Source organism: Papaver somniferum, chromosome 8 (assembly GCF_003573695.1).
Source record: "Papaver somniferum cultivar HN1 chromosome 8, ASM357369v1, whole genome shotgun sequence".
Classification (NCBI taxonomy): Eukaryota; Viridiplantae; Streptophyta; class Magnoliopsida; order Ranunculales; family Papaveraceae; genus Papaver; species Papaver somniferum.
This window is the reverse complement of record NC_039365.1, coordinates 148,696,917-148,713,904: the sequence shown is the minus strand read 5'-3', so window position 1 is coordinate 148,713,904 and position 16,988 is coordinate 148,696,917. Positions and strand designations below refer to the sequence as shown.

The window sequence follows — 16,988 nt, the reverse complement described above, 5'->3', positions numbered from 1 at the left end:
AAATGATAAATACACAAATTCTGGCAACTAGGCCAAGACATCATTCATAACAAAATTAGTTGTGTGGAATCCAACAAAGATACCATTCATAACGGGAATGAAAGCCCAACAAATTTTAAAGATAATATGACACTCAATCCAAAACCCGCTGGATTTCAAAAATTTTACCAACGTCTGATCCATCATTTCACGGGATTGATCACCACCCATAAAAAATCATGTGGGCTTGGCCAGGCTGACGAATTGGATACCAAATGCCAAGCTTTAGTTTTTAGGGAAATTCCTATGGAATTAAAAAACTTCAATTTTCTTCCACTATGGACTCAACAAACATGAAAAACGAGTGGCCAAACCAATAAATTTGTTTGTTTATCAAGTGAGGACCAAAATGAGTCGCATGTTTCATTTAAAACGACGCGGACCAACTAAATATGTGTCGACCAACCAAATCCGCGAGAGGATATTCTTCAACCGCCAGCGAGTCTTCCACAATAGCCAAGTACAATTTTCGTTTCCCAAAAATTATTTTATTATAATTATCCTATTTTATCTCATCTAAATATAATATTTTATATTTTAATTTTACTCTACAAAATATTTTATATTAAAAAAAAATATTAATGGGCCATAAAAATCGGATTTGTTCATTTTGTTCTGATTTTCTATAATGGAAAATCGCGTGTCCATCCACCTGGCTCACCATCAAATTTTATTTGGTGATTACCATAAGAATTGCCATTACTCAAGTTTCTAAGTATCATTGACATGTCTTGACTATGAAATATGCCCTTTCATTGTGAAGATGCATAATTTCTTATGCACCTGTTCATGGATTTGGATTGTGAATCTGTGATGGTTGTATGAGACTATGAGAGGGCTTCTTACACCATATAAGTAGCATTCTTCGACCCGTAACTTTTTGCTAATTGGGGGATACTAAAACTAATTGGGGGATAGAGGAAAAAGACAAAAACGGGATTTAAATAGTAAAGCAAGGTCACCCCCTATCCATGTATTTTAACTAATTCCTAATCCGCCCCTCACTAATCATGTTTAATGGTTAATTATAATTAGTTAAGTTAATAGGTCTGTTTGATGATGATTAGTATAAATCATTAACGTTGAATTTGTTGATGCAACAACATTAAATCAAGATATTTATGATCATGAAGCTTTAGGTGAAGAACCAACCCAGGAAAGTAAACAAGCTGAACATACAAGTACTCCAATTACCCATGTACAGGTATTAATGTATTGAAATTCAATTTTTTTTCATTGAATCCGCCATTGTTACGCCTGGAAAACTCAGTGCCGGCATGGTAAAAGTATTATTGAGCATGTCGGTAGTGGTGCCGGCATGGTCGATTCCCAAATGAACCATGCCGGTTTGAGGACAAAAACATACAAAAAAAAATTTTTGTCTGAAATAACAAGTATCGACATAGTTTTCATCCTGAATAACCATGTCGTAACTCAATATCGGCATGGTCTTCATCCTGAATAACCATGCCGGAACTCAATATCGGCATGGTCTTCATCCTAAATAACCATGCCGGCACTCAGTAACGACATGGTCTTCATCCTAAATAACCATGCTGGAACTCAGTACCGGCATGGTCTTCATCACTACCAGCATGGTCTTCATCCATACCGAATGTAAAAAAAAGAAAAAATCAAAGTGAGGATCCGGCAGAGAAGGAGAAGGAAATTTGAAAGGGAGTGAGAAATGTTTCAAATTTAAAAGGGAGTAGGGTATTTTTATGTTTGATTTAACTTTTATTGTTTCAAAGGTTAGTTTTGTATTTTCGCTCCCAAAAAACACCTCTTAACAAACACTATTGGTTGGGGGAAGTAATTTATATCCCCCAATTAGTTTTAGTATCCCCCAATCGCGCGTTCTATAATATACTACCAATAACCGTTTTTTCTTAAAAAGTCCTAAATTTTCTCTGATGGTTTTCCTCCATTATCTTCCTCCTTAATCCAAATTTACTCGGTTTTGGTCTGAGATTTCAGATCTACTGAGGAAATTTAGGAATTAATAATTAGTTTGTTTTTCTTTTTAAATAAAAATATTGCATCTAACCAATATTAGGTTTTTTTTTTTTTTTTTTTAAAAAAAAAAAATTCAATGGCTATTATACGTTATGTTCTTCTATTACGCTTATACGGCGGTTTATCATAAGTCTCGGGGTTTTTTAATGGGATTTGGTAATATAATCAACATATGGAATTGTTACAACAGATTTTTTCTTCAAAACTTGTCTCAAGAACTTCATCTATATCAGTGGAAGGAAGAATAGAGAACATTTGTAATGTTGGACGCTTATTTTTTGGTTTTTTATGAAGAATATTCAGTTTTTTTTTGTAAAACAAATGGGATACCAGACTGATTTTGATACAACTTCTTCTCTAGAGGATGAGATAAAGGTACGTGCTTTGGAATTTCAATTGAAGAAAAATCTTGATCTTATTGATGTGATAATTCAGGGGGATAGAATCAGTGGTCAACAAGCCGATACGGGGAATGATCATGATATTCTTTGGAGCATCATTTTTCTCACTTGTAGAATCAAAATCTTTGTTAGTCTCTTCCATGTTACACGTTATTTGGTATTATGTAATCTCGAAAAACGTAAATTACGTTATACAGTTGTTATGTTAACAAATGTATAATGATGAAACAAGAGTGTGTCTCTATCTACCACCTCTTCGATGCAATCTTTCAAACCTCAATTTGAATGAGGTAGGCTGGGTTTGGTAATGCTTTTATTTTTACAAAAGCACTTTCAAAACCTATATATGTTAACAATTTCTGAAATTGGTGTTTGGTAAAAAAAAAATCAAAGTACTTTTTACCCAAAGCACTTCCCAAATTCCTCAATTTTTAAAAGCTGGGGAGGAGGAGCTTTTAAATGCTACAAAAGCATAAGATTTGGTCATACCAAAATTTAATGCTTGATTTATCGTTTTTGTCCCTATTTTATTTTGTAAATGACAAAAATTACCCTTATATATATACAATCAATTTTTTATTTCTTATAATTTATTCTTTAAATATTATTATATTTTATTTTCAAACTATTTTATGATACCATTTCATTTAATTTATCAAAAATAAAAATAAAAACAAATATTTAATAATTACTTAATTTTAGTTTGATTTTTGTTTGAAAATTATGTATATATATATTAAAAAGTGGTTAAGTAAAATATTTTTTTTAACAAATCATAATAATAGTAACACTTAGTTAATTTAATAATATTTTTTTTTAAATGAAAAAATAATAATTATTTTTAAACCCTTTTAAATTGAATAAAACTATTTTTAGAGATATGTCTGTTTTTGTCATTTGTCATAACAACAATAGTTGAATCTAATACTTTACCAAACACACTTTGGTTGTTTTTTTAATCAGCTTTAAACTTAATCAATATTTTACCAAATGTCTAACTGTTTTTATCTCACAGCACAGCAACGCACAACAGAAAAGTGCTTTTATAAAAGCTGGATCAATACCAAACTAAACCGTAATCTCATAAATTAATCTTAGGGACTCTTTGAAGCCCTTAAAAAATATATATATAGAAAAAAAAAAACATTCTTCGGGCTTGTCTTTGGGGCTTTGAGCGACTGCCTACTGGGAATGCCCTTTCGTTAATAAAAGCGCATTCTGGAACTTTCGAACTTTGTTTCCCTCCTTCGGCCTTCCCCAATTGTTACAAGATCACAACTTGCAACGCATCTGAAAAGTCTCTCTCGCTCTCGTTCTGTAACTAATGGCGACCCCGAATCAGCAACAGATAACAAAGGTACCTATCTCTCTCTCTCTCTCTCTCACGAGTAGAAACAAGAAATTTTCTGATTAGATCATATCAAAATCATGACGTAAATCATTCAGTACATTTGAAACCCCAAATATAACTAATTGAGACCCCAATTTCAACTTTCTTTACATAAAAAAACAGAGAAAACCCTAATTTCTGTGATTTCTTGAAAGAGTAAGATGGTTGAAACCATAAACAACTGTTTCTTGGTCTCCTGAAGAGTTGATACTGAATTGCGTTATCAATCTTGTCAACAGACATCTGATACAATGTTTCATGACGAAATCTTGGACATCCCTCCACCAGAATTGCAAGATTTGAAAACTCTAAAGGTTGCATTTCGTCATGCAACTAAGGAAGATGTGAGTAAGTTTGCCGATTCGTAATCTTTAAGATGATATCATGTGCAGGTTATGATATTGATAAAATCTGATTTCGATTTGTTCTCAGATGGTCGTTTATAGTATTAATCTTCCGGTACAAAGTACAGTAGGTGATGTGATTTATGATCTAAAGACAAAGGTAACGTATTGTATGGTTAAAACATTGTCTTAGTATGCTTGTTAGCGGAAAGAAGTTTCTTTCAGAGTACAAAAATTATTTGCAGAATAATCCCAATTGTTTGCACTTACACAAATTTGTTTGCCTATATAACTTTCTGAAGGTTGAGCTGTCTCATCCCAATGCCAAACTTAGATTGCTTGAAGTTTTCCACCACAAGATTTATAAGGTAATGTGTTTATCATTTGAATGTGCTAGTTACATTAGGTACCTATTTCTACTTTCTTCTTGGCTACGGAGCTATTTGTTTTGGTGTTAAATATGGAAGTAATATCTTTGTTGGTTTGCCCAACTTGGTAGAACTATAACAGAATTCTATTGAAACTTAAATTTGCCCAACTTGGTAGAACGATAACAGAATTCTATTGAAACTTAAATTATACAATTGCAACTGTTATGAGACCCGGCAGATCTTTTGAAGTAAAGAGACTACAAAAGTTGGATGCTGTCTTCCAGGCAATGATGCTAGTTGTAGGTTTCCCTATGATGCAGTTAGGCGCATTTAATGATCTTAAGCATGAGTCATACAAGTTCAATTTATGCTTTTTAAGATTTTATCCGAATAATGACTCGTATCATACAGATTTTTCCGCTTAGTGAAAAGATCGGGAACATTAATGTTAATGATCAATACGGGAAGCTACGTGCAGAGGAAGTAAGCTAATTAGTTTGTTGCGTTTGCCATTTTGTTGTTTAATTATTTTAGTAGAGTTTAACATTATATTTGTATCTTTTTGTCTCTCATATTCATCATTCAGATATCAGGGGAGGACAAGAACTTGGGTCCTCGGGATCGCTTAATTCATGTATATCACTTCACGATAGATGCATCTCAAAGCGGAATGGTATGTTGTAAATTTAACAGCTGTCTCTGTAAATTGCAAAGCATACACAAGTGTTTGAATGTCGTTCACATTTGGTTCTGCCGCAGGTAAAGAATTTTGGGGAACCATTTCTCTTCATCACTCATGAAAAAGAGACCTTAGTTGAAGTCAAATTTCGCATACAGAAGAAATTGCAGGTTTCTGACGAGGAATTCGCTACCGTATGTTCTTAAACTTGGTTCTTTTTGTTGTTTAGAAACCATCTTCTTACTAAGTAGTAATTACATTGCACACTAATTTGCGAAATGGAATTATATCAGGTTAGTAACTGATTCTTTCATGTATTGAAATCTGCTTCATTTTTTACCAGTGGAAGTTTGCATTTTTGTCATTGGGTCAACCTGAATATCTTCGGAACTCAGACGTAGTGTCCAGCCTTTTTCAGGTGGTTCTGGATTTTTTTTTCTCTTCATTTTACCAGTCAGTTACTGTATGTGTTGGCCTAAGTTGCTAACCTATCTTTTTCCTGCAGGGAATAGATATATATGGAGCTTGGGGCCAGTACCTTGGCTTAGAGCATTCCGAGAGCTCCTGGAGAAAAGCTTATCCAACCAATCAGGTAGTCCGTAGCATGTAGTTGATCAAATTATTTTTCATTTATGGTTGATTTCGTCTTTTGTGTTTCATCTGGCTGAAACTTTTCTCAAACTTGTCAACAGACATCTGATATTTTGAATTACAAAGGCTTGGACATCCCTCCGCCGGAGTTGCAAGGTTTGAAAACTCTAAAGGTTGCTTTTCATCATGCAACTAAGGAAGATGTGAGTACGCGCACCAATTCATAATCTTTACTATGAACCATGTGCAGCTTACGATATTTATAAAATCTGATTTGATTTTTTCTCAGATGGTTGTTCATAGTATTAGTCTTCCGATACAAAGTACAGTAGGTGACGTGATTAATGACGTAAAGACAAAGGTAACTTATTATACAGTTAAAACAATGTCTCATTATACTTGTTAGCAAAAGAAGTTTCTTTCAGAATACAAAAATACCTTTTAGTCTGCAGAATAATCTCAATAATTAGCACTTACACATATTTGTTTGCCTATTTTTCTGAAGGTTGAGCTGTCTCATCCCGATGCCAAACTTAGATTGCTGGAAGTTTTCCACCACAAGATTTATAAGGTAATGTGTTGGAGCTATTTTGTTTTGGTGTTAAATATGGAAGTAATATCCTTGTTGGTTTTCCCAACTTGGTCGAACAATAACAAAATTCTATTGAAACTTAAGTTATACAATTGAAACTATTATGAGACTCGGCAGATCTTTCTGAAGTAAAGAGACCATAAAAGCTGGATGCCATCTTCCAGGCAATGATGGTAGTCTCGTAAGAGTTCATTTTGTGGCTTTTTTCCAATACTGAATCGTATTATACAGATTTTTCGGCTTAGTGAAAAGATAGTGAACATTAATGTTAATGATCAATACGGGAAGCTACGTGCAGAGGAGGTAAGCTAATGAGTTTGTTGCTTTTTCCATTTCATTGTTTAATTATTTTCTCCAGTATTTAGTAGAATTTAACATTATATTTCTATCTTTTTGTCTCATATTCATCATTCAGATATCAGAGGAGGAGAAGAACTTGGGTCCTCGGGATCGCTTAATTCCTGTATATCACTTCGCAATAGATGCATCTCAAAGCGAAATGGTTCGTCGTAAAGTTAATAGCTGTCCGTGTAAATTGCGAAGCATACACAAGTGTTTGAATGGCGCTCACATTTGGTTCTGCCGCAGGTAAAGAATTTTGGGGAACCATTTTTCTTCATCATCCATGAAAAAGAGACCTTAGTTGAAGTCAAATCTCGCATACAGAAGAAATTGCAGGTTTCTGATGAGGAATTCGCTAAGGTATATTCTTAAACTTGCACACTAATTTGCAATATGGAGTTATATCAGGTTATCAACTGAAAATCTGCTTCATTTTTCACCAGTGGAAGTTTGCATTTTTGTCATTGGGTCGACCTGAATACCTTCGGAACTCAGACGTAGTGTCCAGCCTTTTTCAGGTGTTTCTGGATTTCTTTTTCTCTTCATTTTACCAATCAGTTACTGTTTGTGTTGGCCTAAGTTGCTAACCTTTCCTTTTTCTTGCAGAGAATAGATCAATATGGAGCTTGGGGGCAGTACCTTGGCTTAGAGCATTCTGAGAGCTCCTGGAAAAGAGCTTATCCAACCAATCAGGTATGTAGTTTTTTTGTTTTTTTTGATCGGTTATCAATCAGGTTTGTGTAGTTAACCAAAGTAGTTTTCATTTATGATTGATTTCATCTTGTGTGTTTCACCAATCACTTCTTTCTTTTTCTGAAATTCCTCTTTAAACTCTCGCAATCCTTTGATCAACCAAGTGACATCTCCTTATCCACAACTTTGACATCTTCTCTACCTGGCACCTTGACATGAGGAACAAACCGTATTTCCTCTTTCTTGTTCTTGTTTTTCTTCTATTAATTTTTTGTTGCCTTCTTTCTGTCTTGTTTTTAGCTTCTATAATGCTTTGTATTGGATCAAATTCTTTGTGCTAGTTCACCATATCTCCGCATGCATCTTCAATATATCGAGTGTGTTTTACTCTATAGGTCTGATTTTAGTGCATCCGAATTGAATATTTATTATGTTATGCTGCAGCAGCAGGAAGCGGCTGAGTTAATTGGTCCCATTCAGATAATCTGAAGGTCTGAAAGGTAAGTAATGCTTATTGTTGATCCGCTACTTTCAGTTTTATTTTCATTTTTTATGTTTTATTTTCACATAGGTGTATGTGAGTTTTAAATGGAAAATCTTTTCCAGATTACTTTCAATCGGCTTAAACTACTTTGCAGTGAGTTTTTTTTTTTCCTTTGAGTACTTTATACTTCATTTTCTTATTTCAGTGGCACAAGCAGAAGCTATTGGTGAAGGACCAACACTTAATGAGGTTGAAGTTTCTGCATTAGGTGATATAAGTCCCTTGATCCAACTGCTGTCTAACATTTTCTGCAAGTTGTAGTTAAACAAAAATTACTAGATTAGACTGGAAAGCTTCAGTTAATATCAATGTTACTGTACAAAAGTGTTTTAGACATTTGAATGATCAAAGATTTTGTGTTTCTCTCTCGGGATAATAGAATTTTCTGTTTCAGCAAAACTTATCAAATGATGACAGAAAGAGTTCTTGTCATCCAAAAAGTCTTAATTCAATCAAGTAAACGGTTATATTTCTCTTTGTACCTTGGTGTCTGCTTGATCAAAGGGCTCATTTTAGTTTTCAGTGCAGCAACATTTTCTTCTGCCGGATGCCGTTCCTCAGAAACTTCGCTACCTGCATGTCAAATTTATATTACTAACAGGATGTGCTTGCGCTTGGGAAATACTGAAATAGCACTGCAGAGGATAACTGAAGAATATAGTCCAATGAATATGTATAGTCCATATCAATGTAGTTAATATCGGATATCGGTTCATCTCGGCCGGGACCGATACACTGGTACGATTTTATATCGGGGATATTATCGTTGAAATATCGGTATAATATCGGTTCTAGATTTAGAGACTATAATTTTATATTAAACATTTTCTCCACACATTTTCGGATAAGATATAATAGATAACATCAATTTTATCAAAAAAACAAAAGAGTAACTTTAGTAACTTGCTTCGAGAGCTACATGCACCTCTACTACCACCTGGAAGACTTTCTTCGCCAAAATTAACCTTAAACTTTATAGAAAACGACCAATACCGTCTCATATCGGAAAATGTAGGAAAATTTCGTATCTACCGATACGGTCGATATTGGACCGAAACGGCCGATATTATCGGGCGAATATCGTATCCCCGATATCCTTCTTATCGTATCGTTCTGGGCCGATATCCGATATATCGGCCGATACGGCCGATATTGACTACATTGGTCCATATCAATGTAGTTAATATCGGATATTGGTTCATGACGGCCGGGACCGATACACTGGTACGATTTTATATCGGGGATATTATCGTTGAAATATCGGTATAATATCGGTTCTAGATTTAGAGACTATAATTTTATATTAAACATTTTCTCCACATATTTTCGGATAAGATATAATAGATAACATCAATTTTATCAAAAAAACAAAAGAGTAACTTTAGTAACTTGCTTCGAGAGCTACATGCACCTCTACTACCACCTGGAAGACTTTCTTCGCCAAAATTAACCTTAAACTTTATAGAAAACGACCGATACCGTCTCATATCGGGAAATGTAGGAAAATTTCGTATCTACCGATACGGCCGATATTTGACCGAAACGGCCGATATTCGACCGATATTCGACCGATACGGCCGATATTATCGGGCGAATATCGTATCCCTGATATCCTTCTTATCGTATCGTTCTGGGCCGATATCCGAAATATCCCTGATATACGGCCGATATTGACTACATTGGTCCATATATGTAAGTCGGTTTCCTGTAAAGAGTCCAATGTAACATGTCCACTAAACTTATTATAAATACATGCCTCTACCACTCTATTAGGGTAAGAGAGCTTATACAATTGTTCATGGTATCAGAGCCAGAACGATCTCTCCAAAACCCTAGCCTCAATTATTTTATTTTATTTCAAAATCCTAATTGCTCATCTATTCATCATGACTTCATCCGCATCTTCATCCTCATCAATTTCTTCTATCTCTAGTACTATGGCTTCTTCTATCTCTGGCACTATGGCTTCTCATCCAAGCTTTGGCTCTCCAACTATCCCTGCTTCTATCTCGCAAAGCATCGGTTTTCTTAAGTCTAACTCTTGTTCTTCTTTGTTCGAAAAATCACCTTTCATGCCCTCTTCCACCAAAATAGTTCTCTTAGATAGAACCAACTACCTTCTATGGGAATCACAGATTCTTCCTATTCTTAAATCACAAAGGCTTTATAAATATCTTGATGACTCTTATGAAATACCAACAAAAGAGCTTGTTGATGAAGAAACTCAAGCTAAAACTCCCAACCCAGCCTATGAGGAATGGGAAGTTATTGATCAAACAATCATGTCATGGATTAACTGTTCTCTTACTGAAACCATGAAAGCTGAATGTGCACGCCGTGGAAATTCTCGTGATGTATGGAACTATCTTTGTTCTACCTATGCAACAATTAATCCTGCACGTATTCTACAACTCAAAGCAAGTCTGACAACTATTCAAAAAGGTAACTCGACCATCTCTGAGTATATTTTGAAGATAAAAGAAATATCTGATTCTTAGTTGTTGTTCTTCAACCGGTATCCGATCTTGAGCTTGTCTCTACCACACTACGTGGTTTGGGTGTTGATTGGTCGAACATCTACACAATAGTCATTGCCCGTACCACTCTTCCTACCTTTACCGAGCTTCATGCCTTGCTATTACATCATGAATCTCATCTTCAATATCTGCAAAATCTGCAAACACATGATGTTGACATTCAAAGTCCGATCTCCTTCTTTGTTGGTGCTTCTGCTGGTCGTGGTGGCCAACATCCAAGTTCAAATTCATATAGTAACTCTGGTCGTGGTTGTGGCTTGAATAACAATCCTTATCGTGGTCGTGGTGGAATCTATGGTCGTGGATCTTATAACAATCAAAATCGTGGTGGCAATACCAATTTTAGGGGTCGATCTACTTGGAACAATGGCTGGAACAATAATGGTAATAATCAAAACTGGAATACTGGTAAGGGTCGTGGTAACAACAATGGTTTTCAACCCTCTGGTGGATATCAAAATCCATCATATGGACGCTTATCTTATGGTCTCAATAATCAAGTTGGATCTGTTCTTGGTCCTCCACCTCAAAATCAAGTTGTTATTTGTCAGTGGTGCAACACTAGAGGACACACAACACAGACTTGTAATCGTCTCAGTCAAGTCTCGAATTTTGATCTTCCTCAAGCCTTTTCAGCAATGCAGATTCAAACTATACCGTATGAGAATCAATGGTTTGCTGACACTGCTGCTTCTGCCCATATGACATCTGACTCTTTGCAGATGACCAATCGTCTTGACTACAACGGTAATGATACAGTTCTCGTTGGTGATGGTAAACTATTACCCATCACAGGAATTGGTTATGTAACTCTTAACTCACCGTCCTCAAAGTTGACTTTGAAGAATACTCTTCATGTTCCTTCTCTTGCTAAAAATTTAGTATATGTTGGTCAACTTACACGAGATTCTGACTGTGTTTTTCACTTTGATCGTCATGGTTTTTGTATACGGGATCAACTAACAGGAACTCTTATGTACAAGGGCAAGAATGAAGCTGGCATGTACCCTATTTTCTCCAGTGTTTCCTCTTCATCTCAACCATCACATGTCCCAGCTTTTTCCGCAGCTACTATTGGCACTCGAGCTAATCCAACTGCGTGGCATATGCGCTTAGGTCATCCCAACAATGTAGTCTTCCAGTCTCTTAAGTCCATCTTATCATTAGATTCTAGTTCTTCTTTATCTAGTTCCATTTGTTCTAGTTGTATTGGTGCTAAGCATCATCGTCTACCCTTTTCATCTCGAAGTACTTATTCTAATACAATTGGTTCTGTCATCCACTCAGATTTATGAGGTCCTGCACCATTTTTATCTAATTGTGGTTTTCGCTACTTTCTCTTGTTTGTTGATGAATGTTCTCGTTTTTCTTGGATATATTTTTTATCAGACAAAACACAAGTGTTTCGTTGCTTTCTTATATTTAAAGCTATGACTGAAACTCAATTTTTGACAACCATGCGAGTGTTGCAAACTGATGGTGGGACTGAATATGATGAACTATTAAAATATTTTTTAACTGAGCATGGTATTCTCAGTCGATCTTATTGTCCCAGCACGCCCCAACAAAATGGTCTTGCTGAACTGAAGATTCGTCATATTACTGAAACAGGTCGAGCTTTAATGCTTCAAAGTGGTTTTCCTGAGAGTTTTTGGGCTGAATTTTATGCCTCAGCTGTGTATTTGATAAACCGTATACCTACCCCTATTTTATCCAATAATTCTCCCTACTCTATCGTTCATAATAGTCCTCCTGATTACTCCTTTTTAAAAGCATTTGGTTGTCGTTGTTATCCTCTTCTAAATCACTTTCGCCAAAATAAATTACAGCCCAAAACGCTACCTTGTATTTTTATTGGCTATCTGATAGACATAAAGGTTATAAGTGTCTCGAAGTTAAGAGAAACAAGATTTATATCTCTCGTTCTAAATTATCCTCTAATGATGCTGATTTTTTTCCTGACATAACACTCTATCGCAGTCTGGTTGGTGGTTTACAATACCTCAATATGACACGTCCTGATATCACTTATGCAGTTAATCAGGTCAGTCAGTTTATGCATCGACCAACTCAATCTCATTTTCTGGATATGAAGCGTATTCTACGGTATCTTAAAGGAACACTTGGCCATGGCGTCTCTTTTTGGCGCAATAATCCTATGCAGCTCACTACCTTTTTTGATGCTGATTGGGGTGGTGATCCAGATACTTCTCGTTCTACTACAGGTCATTGCATTTTCTTAGGTAAGAATCTTATTTCACGGGGCTCTAAAAAGCAACCAACGGTTTCTACCAGTAGTACGGAAGCTGAATACCGCGCTTTATCTTCTACATCTGCTGAGACTACATGGATTCAATACTTGCTGCATGATTTTGGTTCATATTTAAAGCAACCACCGATTATATATTGTGATTATATCAGTGCAACTTATCTTGCCATCAATCCTATTCAACATTCAAGATCGAAACATATTCACATCTATTATCATTTTATCAGAGAACGAATCTCATCAGGGCATCTCCATTTATGTTACATTGCTACTACACATCAACTTGCTGATCGCTTCACGAAAGGATTGTCCACTGCCAGATTTCACTTTCTTTGTAGCAAGCTTTCACGTTGTCTACCATCGTGTACAGCTTGAGGGAGGGTGAAAAATATAGTCCAATGAATATGTATAGTCCATATATATAAGTCGGTTTCCTGTAAAGAGTCCAATGTAACATGTCCATTAAACTTATTATAAATACATGCCTCTGCCAATCTATTAGGGTAAGAGAGCTTATACAATTGTTCAATAACACATCACGCAAAGTTTACTCGGCTGAATTCTGAATGGCCTCATCGATTACAATGTAAAGGAAAAACTCAAAAACCGCACCCAAAAGCTGCCTATAAAACCGCCTCTCACATGAAAAATACTAGAAATGATCTCATGGAATTTAGATGGTACTCAACAGTCAACATTGGGTATCATTTTTTTTGGACGGTTTACTAAGAACCACCGAATGGAAAATAGGAAAATGCTATATGGATATTGGTCTCTAGCCCCCGATTTGGCACCAGTGTCGTAACGTTGATGTGGAGCGGGATACAAGTTTTGTTTTAGGATAAGTTGATAAGATTCGTCATAAGAGAGAATAAATATTTGACAATGCTTCTACTCGATATAATGATTTGCCTAGTTAAAGCTTTGACACTCAATTTAGCTTGCAAAACTGTTTCGAAACTCCAGTCGCCTAATTTTTTTCTCTTCAGCTGTAGTTAATGTCAGTTGTTATTAATTTTGAATTTCTAGTTTTTGTAAGAGCATGTATGGAGTGAGCAAATTTTGAGCAAATTCACACAAGGGAAAGAGTTCATTCCCAAAATCTACCAAACATTCCCTCGACGTAAGAAGTGTTTTTTTTTCTTTTTTTTGAAGCATGTGAACAAAGAACATAACTATAACGAAATTACACGTGGATATCTTGTACCCATTGAGTCATGTGAAATAATTTGGCTGATAAGAAGTGGGATTACTTGGTCCCATATTGTTGTCGATAAGTTTCCCGCCTGACTTCCACCAGCACCATAGTTTGCTAAACCATCTGCCGCTTGGTTCCCTTCTCTATAGTTGTGCTGGGTGATACATTGTGGAATTTGTAGCATTTTCTGTTTTATTTCGGAAATCATTTCTGCAATATACCATGGGGCTTATGTGTCATTTTTTATAAATCGCATCAAGTATTCCGAATCTGTTTCGAAGATAACCTTTTGTCATTGTCTTTCCGTTGTCATCCTTGAAGATAGAAGAGTTGCCCACGTTTTAGCGACTAGAGCCGTAGTTATTCCCAGAGGTTGTGCTAGAGCCATTACAACTTGACAACTCGAATACCTGCAAATAAATCTTGCGCACGACATTCTTGGATGTCCCCTCGCGGCCCCCATCAGTGTTGATCTTTAACCAATCTGGTTCCGGTCTGTTCCATCCTGCTAGTATCGTTGTTGTTGATTTGGTGTTTATTGTAGTGGCTGTAACCGGTTGATCTCCAGGTAAAATTGGGGGCATTACCTTTTTTTCCTATTCGAATTCCTTTTGTTTCTTCCATGTCTGTGCTAGAATGTTATCTGGAGTTGTATGACGTTGATTGAAAACCAAATCATTTCTGGATGTCCAGAGGATCCGGAAAAGAAATCAGAAGGTTGATATTGATTGGGTATGGCTAGCTTGTTGTAAAATCTGAGAAATGGTTGATTGGTTGTGTATGTAGATGTGGGAAAAGATGCTGGTTTGGGTTGTTGATAGAGAAGATAAGAGGTTGTTCCAGGAATTTGTTGCTATTGGGAAGTGAATAAGCATGTGTCTCGCTGTTTCCGGTTCGGTATTGCAGTGGGGGCATTGCTTGGAGTTGGTGAGATTGATACGGTGTGTAATGGAATAGGTCGGCAGACCTTCATTTATAGCTTTCCACAAGAAAAGCTGAATTTTTGGTGGACAGTAATTATCACAGGAATTTGGTAGGTGGTGGTGGATTTAGGTTGCGATGGTTGTCATGTTGAATTAGATAACTGTAGCCAGTGGCAGTTGCGTATTTTCCAGATTTTGAGTGAGGCTAAAGGATCCTGTCCTGAGTCATGCTTTGGGAAAAATGGATTGCATCTAGTGGTAGGTGATTCAATTGATCATGATTCCAGGTATGGGTAATAGGGTCAATGAGATATTCCACTGATTGGATTGGGTAGCAATGAATGGGATCAAGGTTTAGTACTTGAGGAATCCAATTTGCTTATATAGGAGTGTCCAAACCGTTTCCGATTTGATGGAATATGAATTGTTGGATTGTAGGGATTAGGAAGGCCATTTGTTTCCATTGTGAGCTAGAAGAGGAAGGAATTTGACTATTTCCTTGAAAAGTCGGTTTATTTTGCAGATATTTCTCATTATATAGTCAGGAGCAAATGGAATTGGGTTGGTTGTGGATATTCTAGATTCTCTTCATCAATAAGGCTTTATTATTTGGCTACTTTTCCTGATGCCGAGACCTCATATCGCTATTGGTTTGTTTAACTTGGAGCATCCTAAAGGGTGGAGTTTTCTAACTGAAGAATCATGTCCCTAAAAAATATTTCTAGCTATCCAATCTATCTGTTTGTGAATGTGTGTGGGAAATAGTTGTGTTTGCATTAAGTGGTTGGAAGTAGGTACTAAGGAGGTTTTTATGAGAACTAACCTTCCCATTGTAGTAAGACATTTAGTCATCCATCCCCGGGCCTTTCGTGCTAATCGTTGAAAGAGTGGTTCAAAAATGTGACCAGATATTCTTCTGTGTTTGAATATTCTACTCCCAGATATATTGGTGGTGTTATAGATGTTGGCATGTCAAAGAATTGTTTGATGTCGTCCAGCTGATGTTGTTGTAGTATTGGGTGATGTATTATTGTGGATTTTGTCGTGTTGATTTCCTATCCTGCTGAAGAGATGTAGGTTTGAAGTAGTCTCTGGAGGTGGTTATTGCTTTCCCGCGATGCCTTATAAGTGATTAATAGGTCATCCGCATTGTTAGCACCTGAAAATTACTTCCAAGTAAAAAAAAATACACCGTTGTGGTACTTCTGTTTAGGTTCGAAAATAAAATCGAACAGGACAAGCCTAAACCACGATAGCAGCTGTTCAGTCCTGCTTCAGTCATGATGGAGAGGAAGATGGGTTGATATTAGGGTAGGGAAGCAGAAAATATTGAGAAATTGGCAATGATATTGAATTGTGTGTGTTGGGTATTGAAAACTATGATGAATACAAAGCTTTTAGGTATGAAAGCTTGTTCTTTTTTTTGAAGAGGCTAAGCGACCTATTTATATTAGTTTTAGAATACGCAATTCCAATCTCGTGAGTAGTGGAGGTAGAGAGGTTGTGGAGATATGGAGAATACGGGATCGTGTGAGATAAAATAGGGAAGTTTCTGGAAACTCCTGTTCTCACGAATCCATGCTCTCTCTAACCGCTTGCAAATTTCACCACTACTCTAACTTTTCACATGGAGTGTTGCCACGCCGCATGTTGCCGTAGACCACCAGACCAATACCTTATGAAAAATCCTTCATGTGATGTATTTTGATATTTCTTAGGTGTTTTTGATGAATCGTAGATCTCATCTTAATTAGGCTAAATCGTAGCTATTGATATCTCGTATGTTTAGGGCGCAATCGTGCCTTGTTGTGGCATAAAATTTTATAGCCGAAAATAGTGCACAGAGTTTCCATGGACTAAGTTGCCAAGATCGATAATGACGCACGGCTACGTATCATGGCCGAGAATGACGCACGACTACGTGTTATTTCCAAGAATACCGCCCGACTACGTGCTGTGGCCTTGGCTTAGGCTGCCAAAGCCGTTAAAGTCGCACGGCTATGTGTTGTGGCCTTGGCCTAGGCTACCAAGGCCGTGAAAGTCGCACGTCTACGTGTTG

At 36.4% G+C, this 16,988-nt stretch overlaps 1 protein-coding gene across 1 annotated transcript; it reads left to right on the top strand.

The window, feature by feature from the left end:
- Positions 1–2,244: 2,244 nt before the first annotated feature.
- On the top strand, positions 2,245–8,483 carry LOC113304821. Its single transcript, XM_026553962.1, has 20 exons — positions 2,245–2,430; positions 3,472–3,813; positions 4,086–4,190; positions 4,279–4,350; positions 4,493–4,558; positions 4,973–5,044; positions 5,148–5,234; positions 5,321–5,434; positions 5,584–5,658; positions 5,746–5,832; positions 5,933–6,034; positions 6,121–6,192; positions 6,337–6,402; positions 6,655–6,726; positions 6,839–6,925; positions 7,012–7,125; positions 7,209–7,283; positions 7,372–7,458; positions 7,903–7,958; positions 8,148–8,483. Exons 2-19 carry the CDS (start codon positions 3,781–3,783, stop codon positions 7,945–7,947), a joined length of 1,431 nt encoding a protein of 476 aa, XP_026409747.1. The 5' UTR covers positions 2,245–2,430; positions 3,472–3,780; the 3' UTR covers positions 7,948–7,958; positions 8,148–8,483.
- The last annotated feature ends 8,505 nt before the right edge of the window (positions 8,484–16,988 follow it).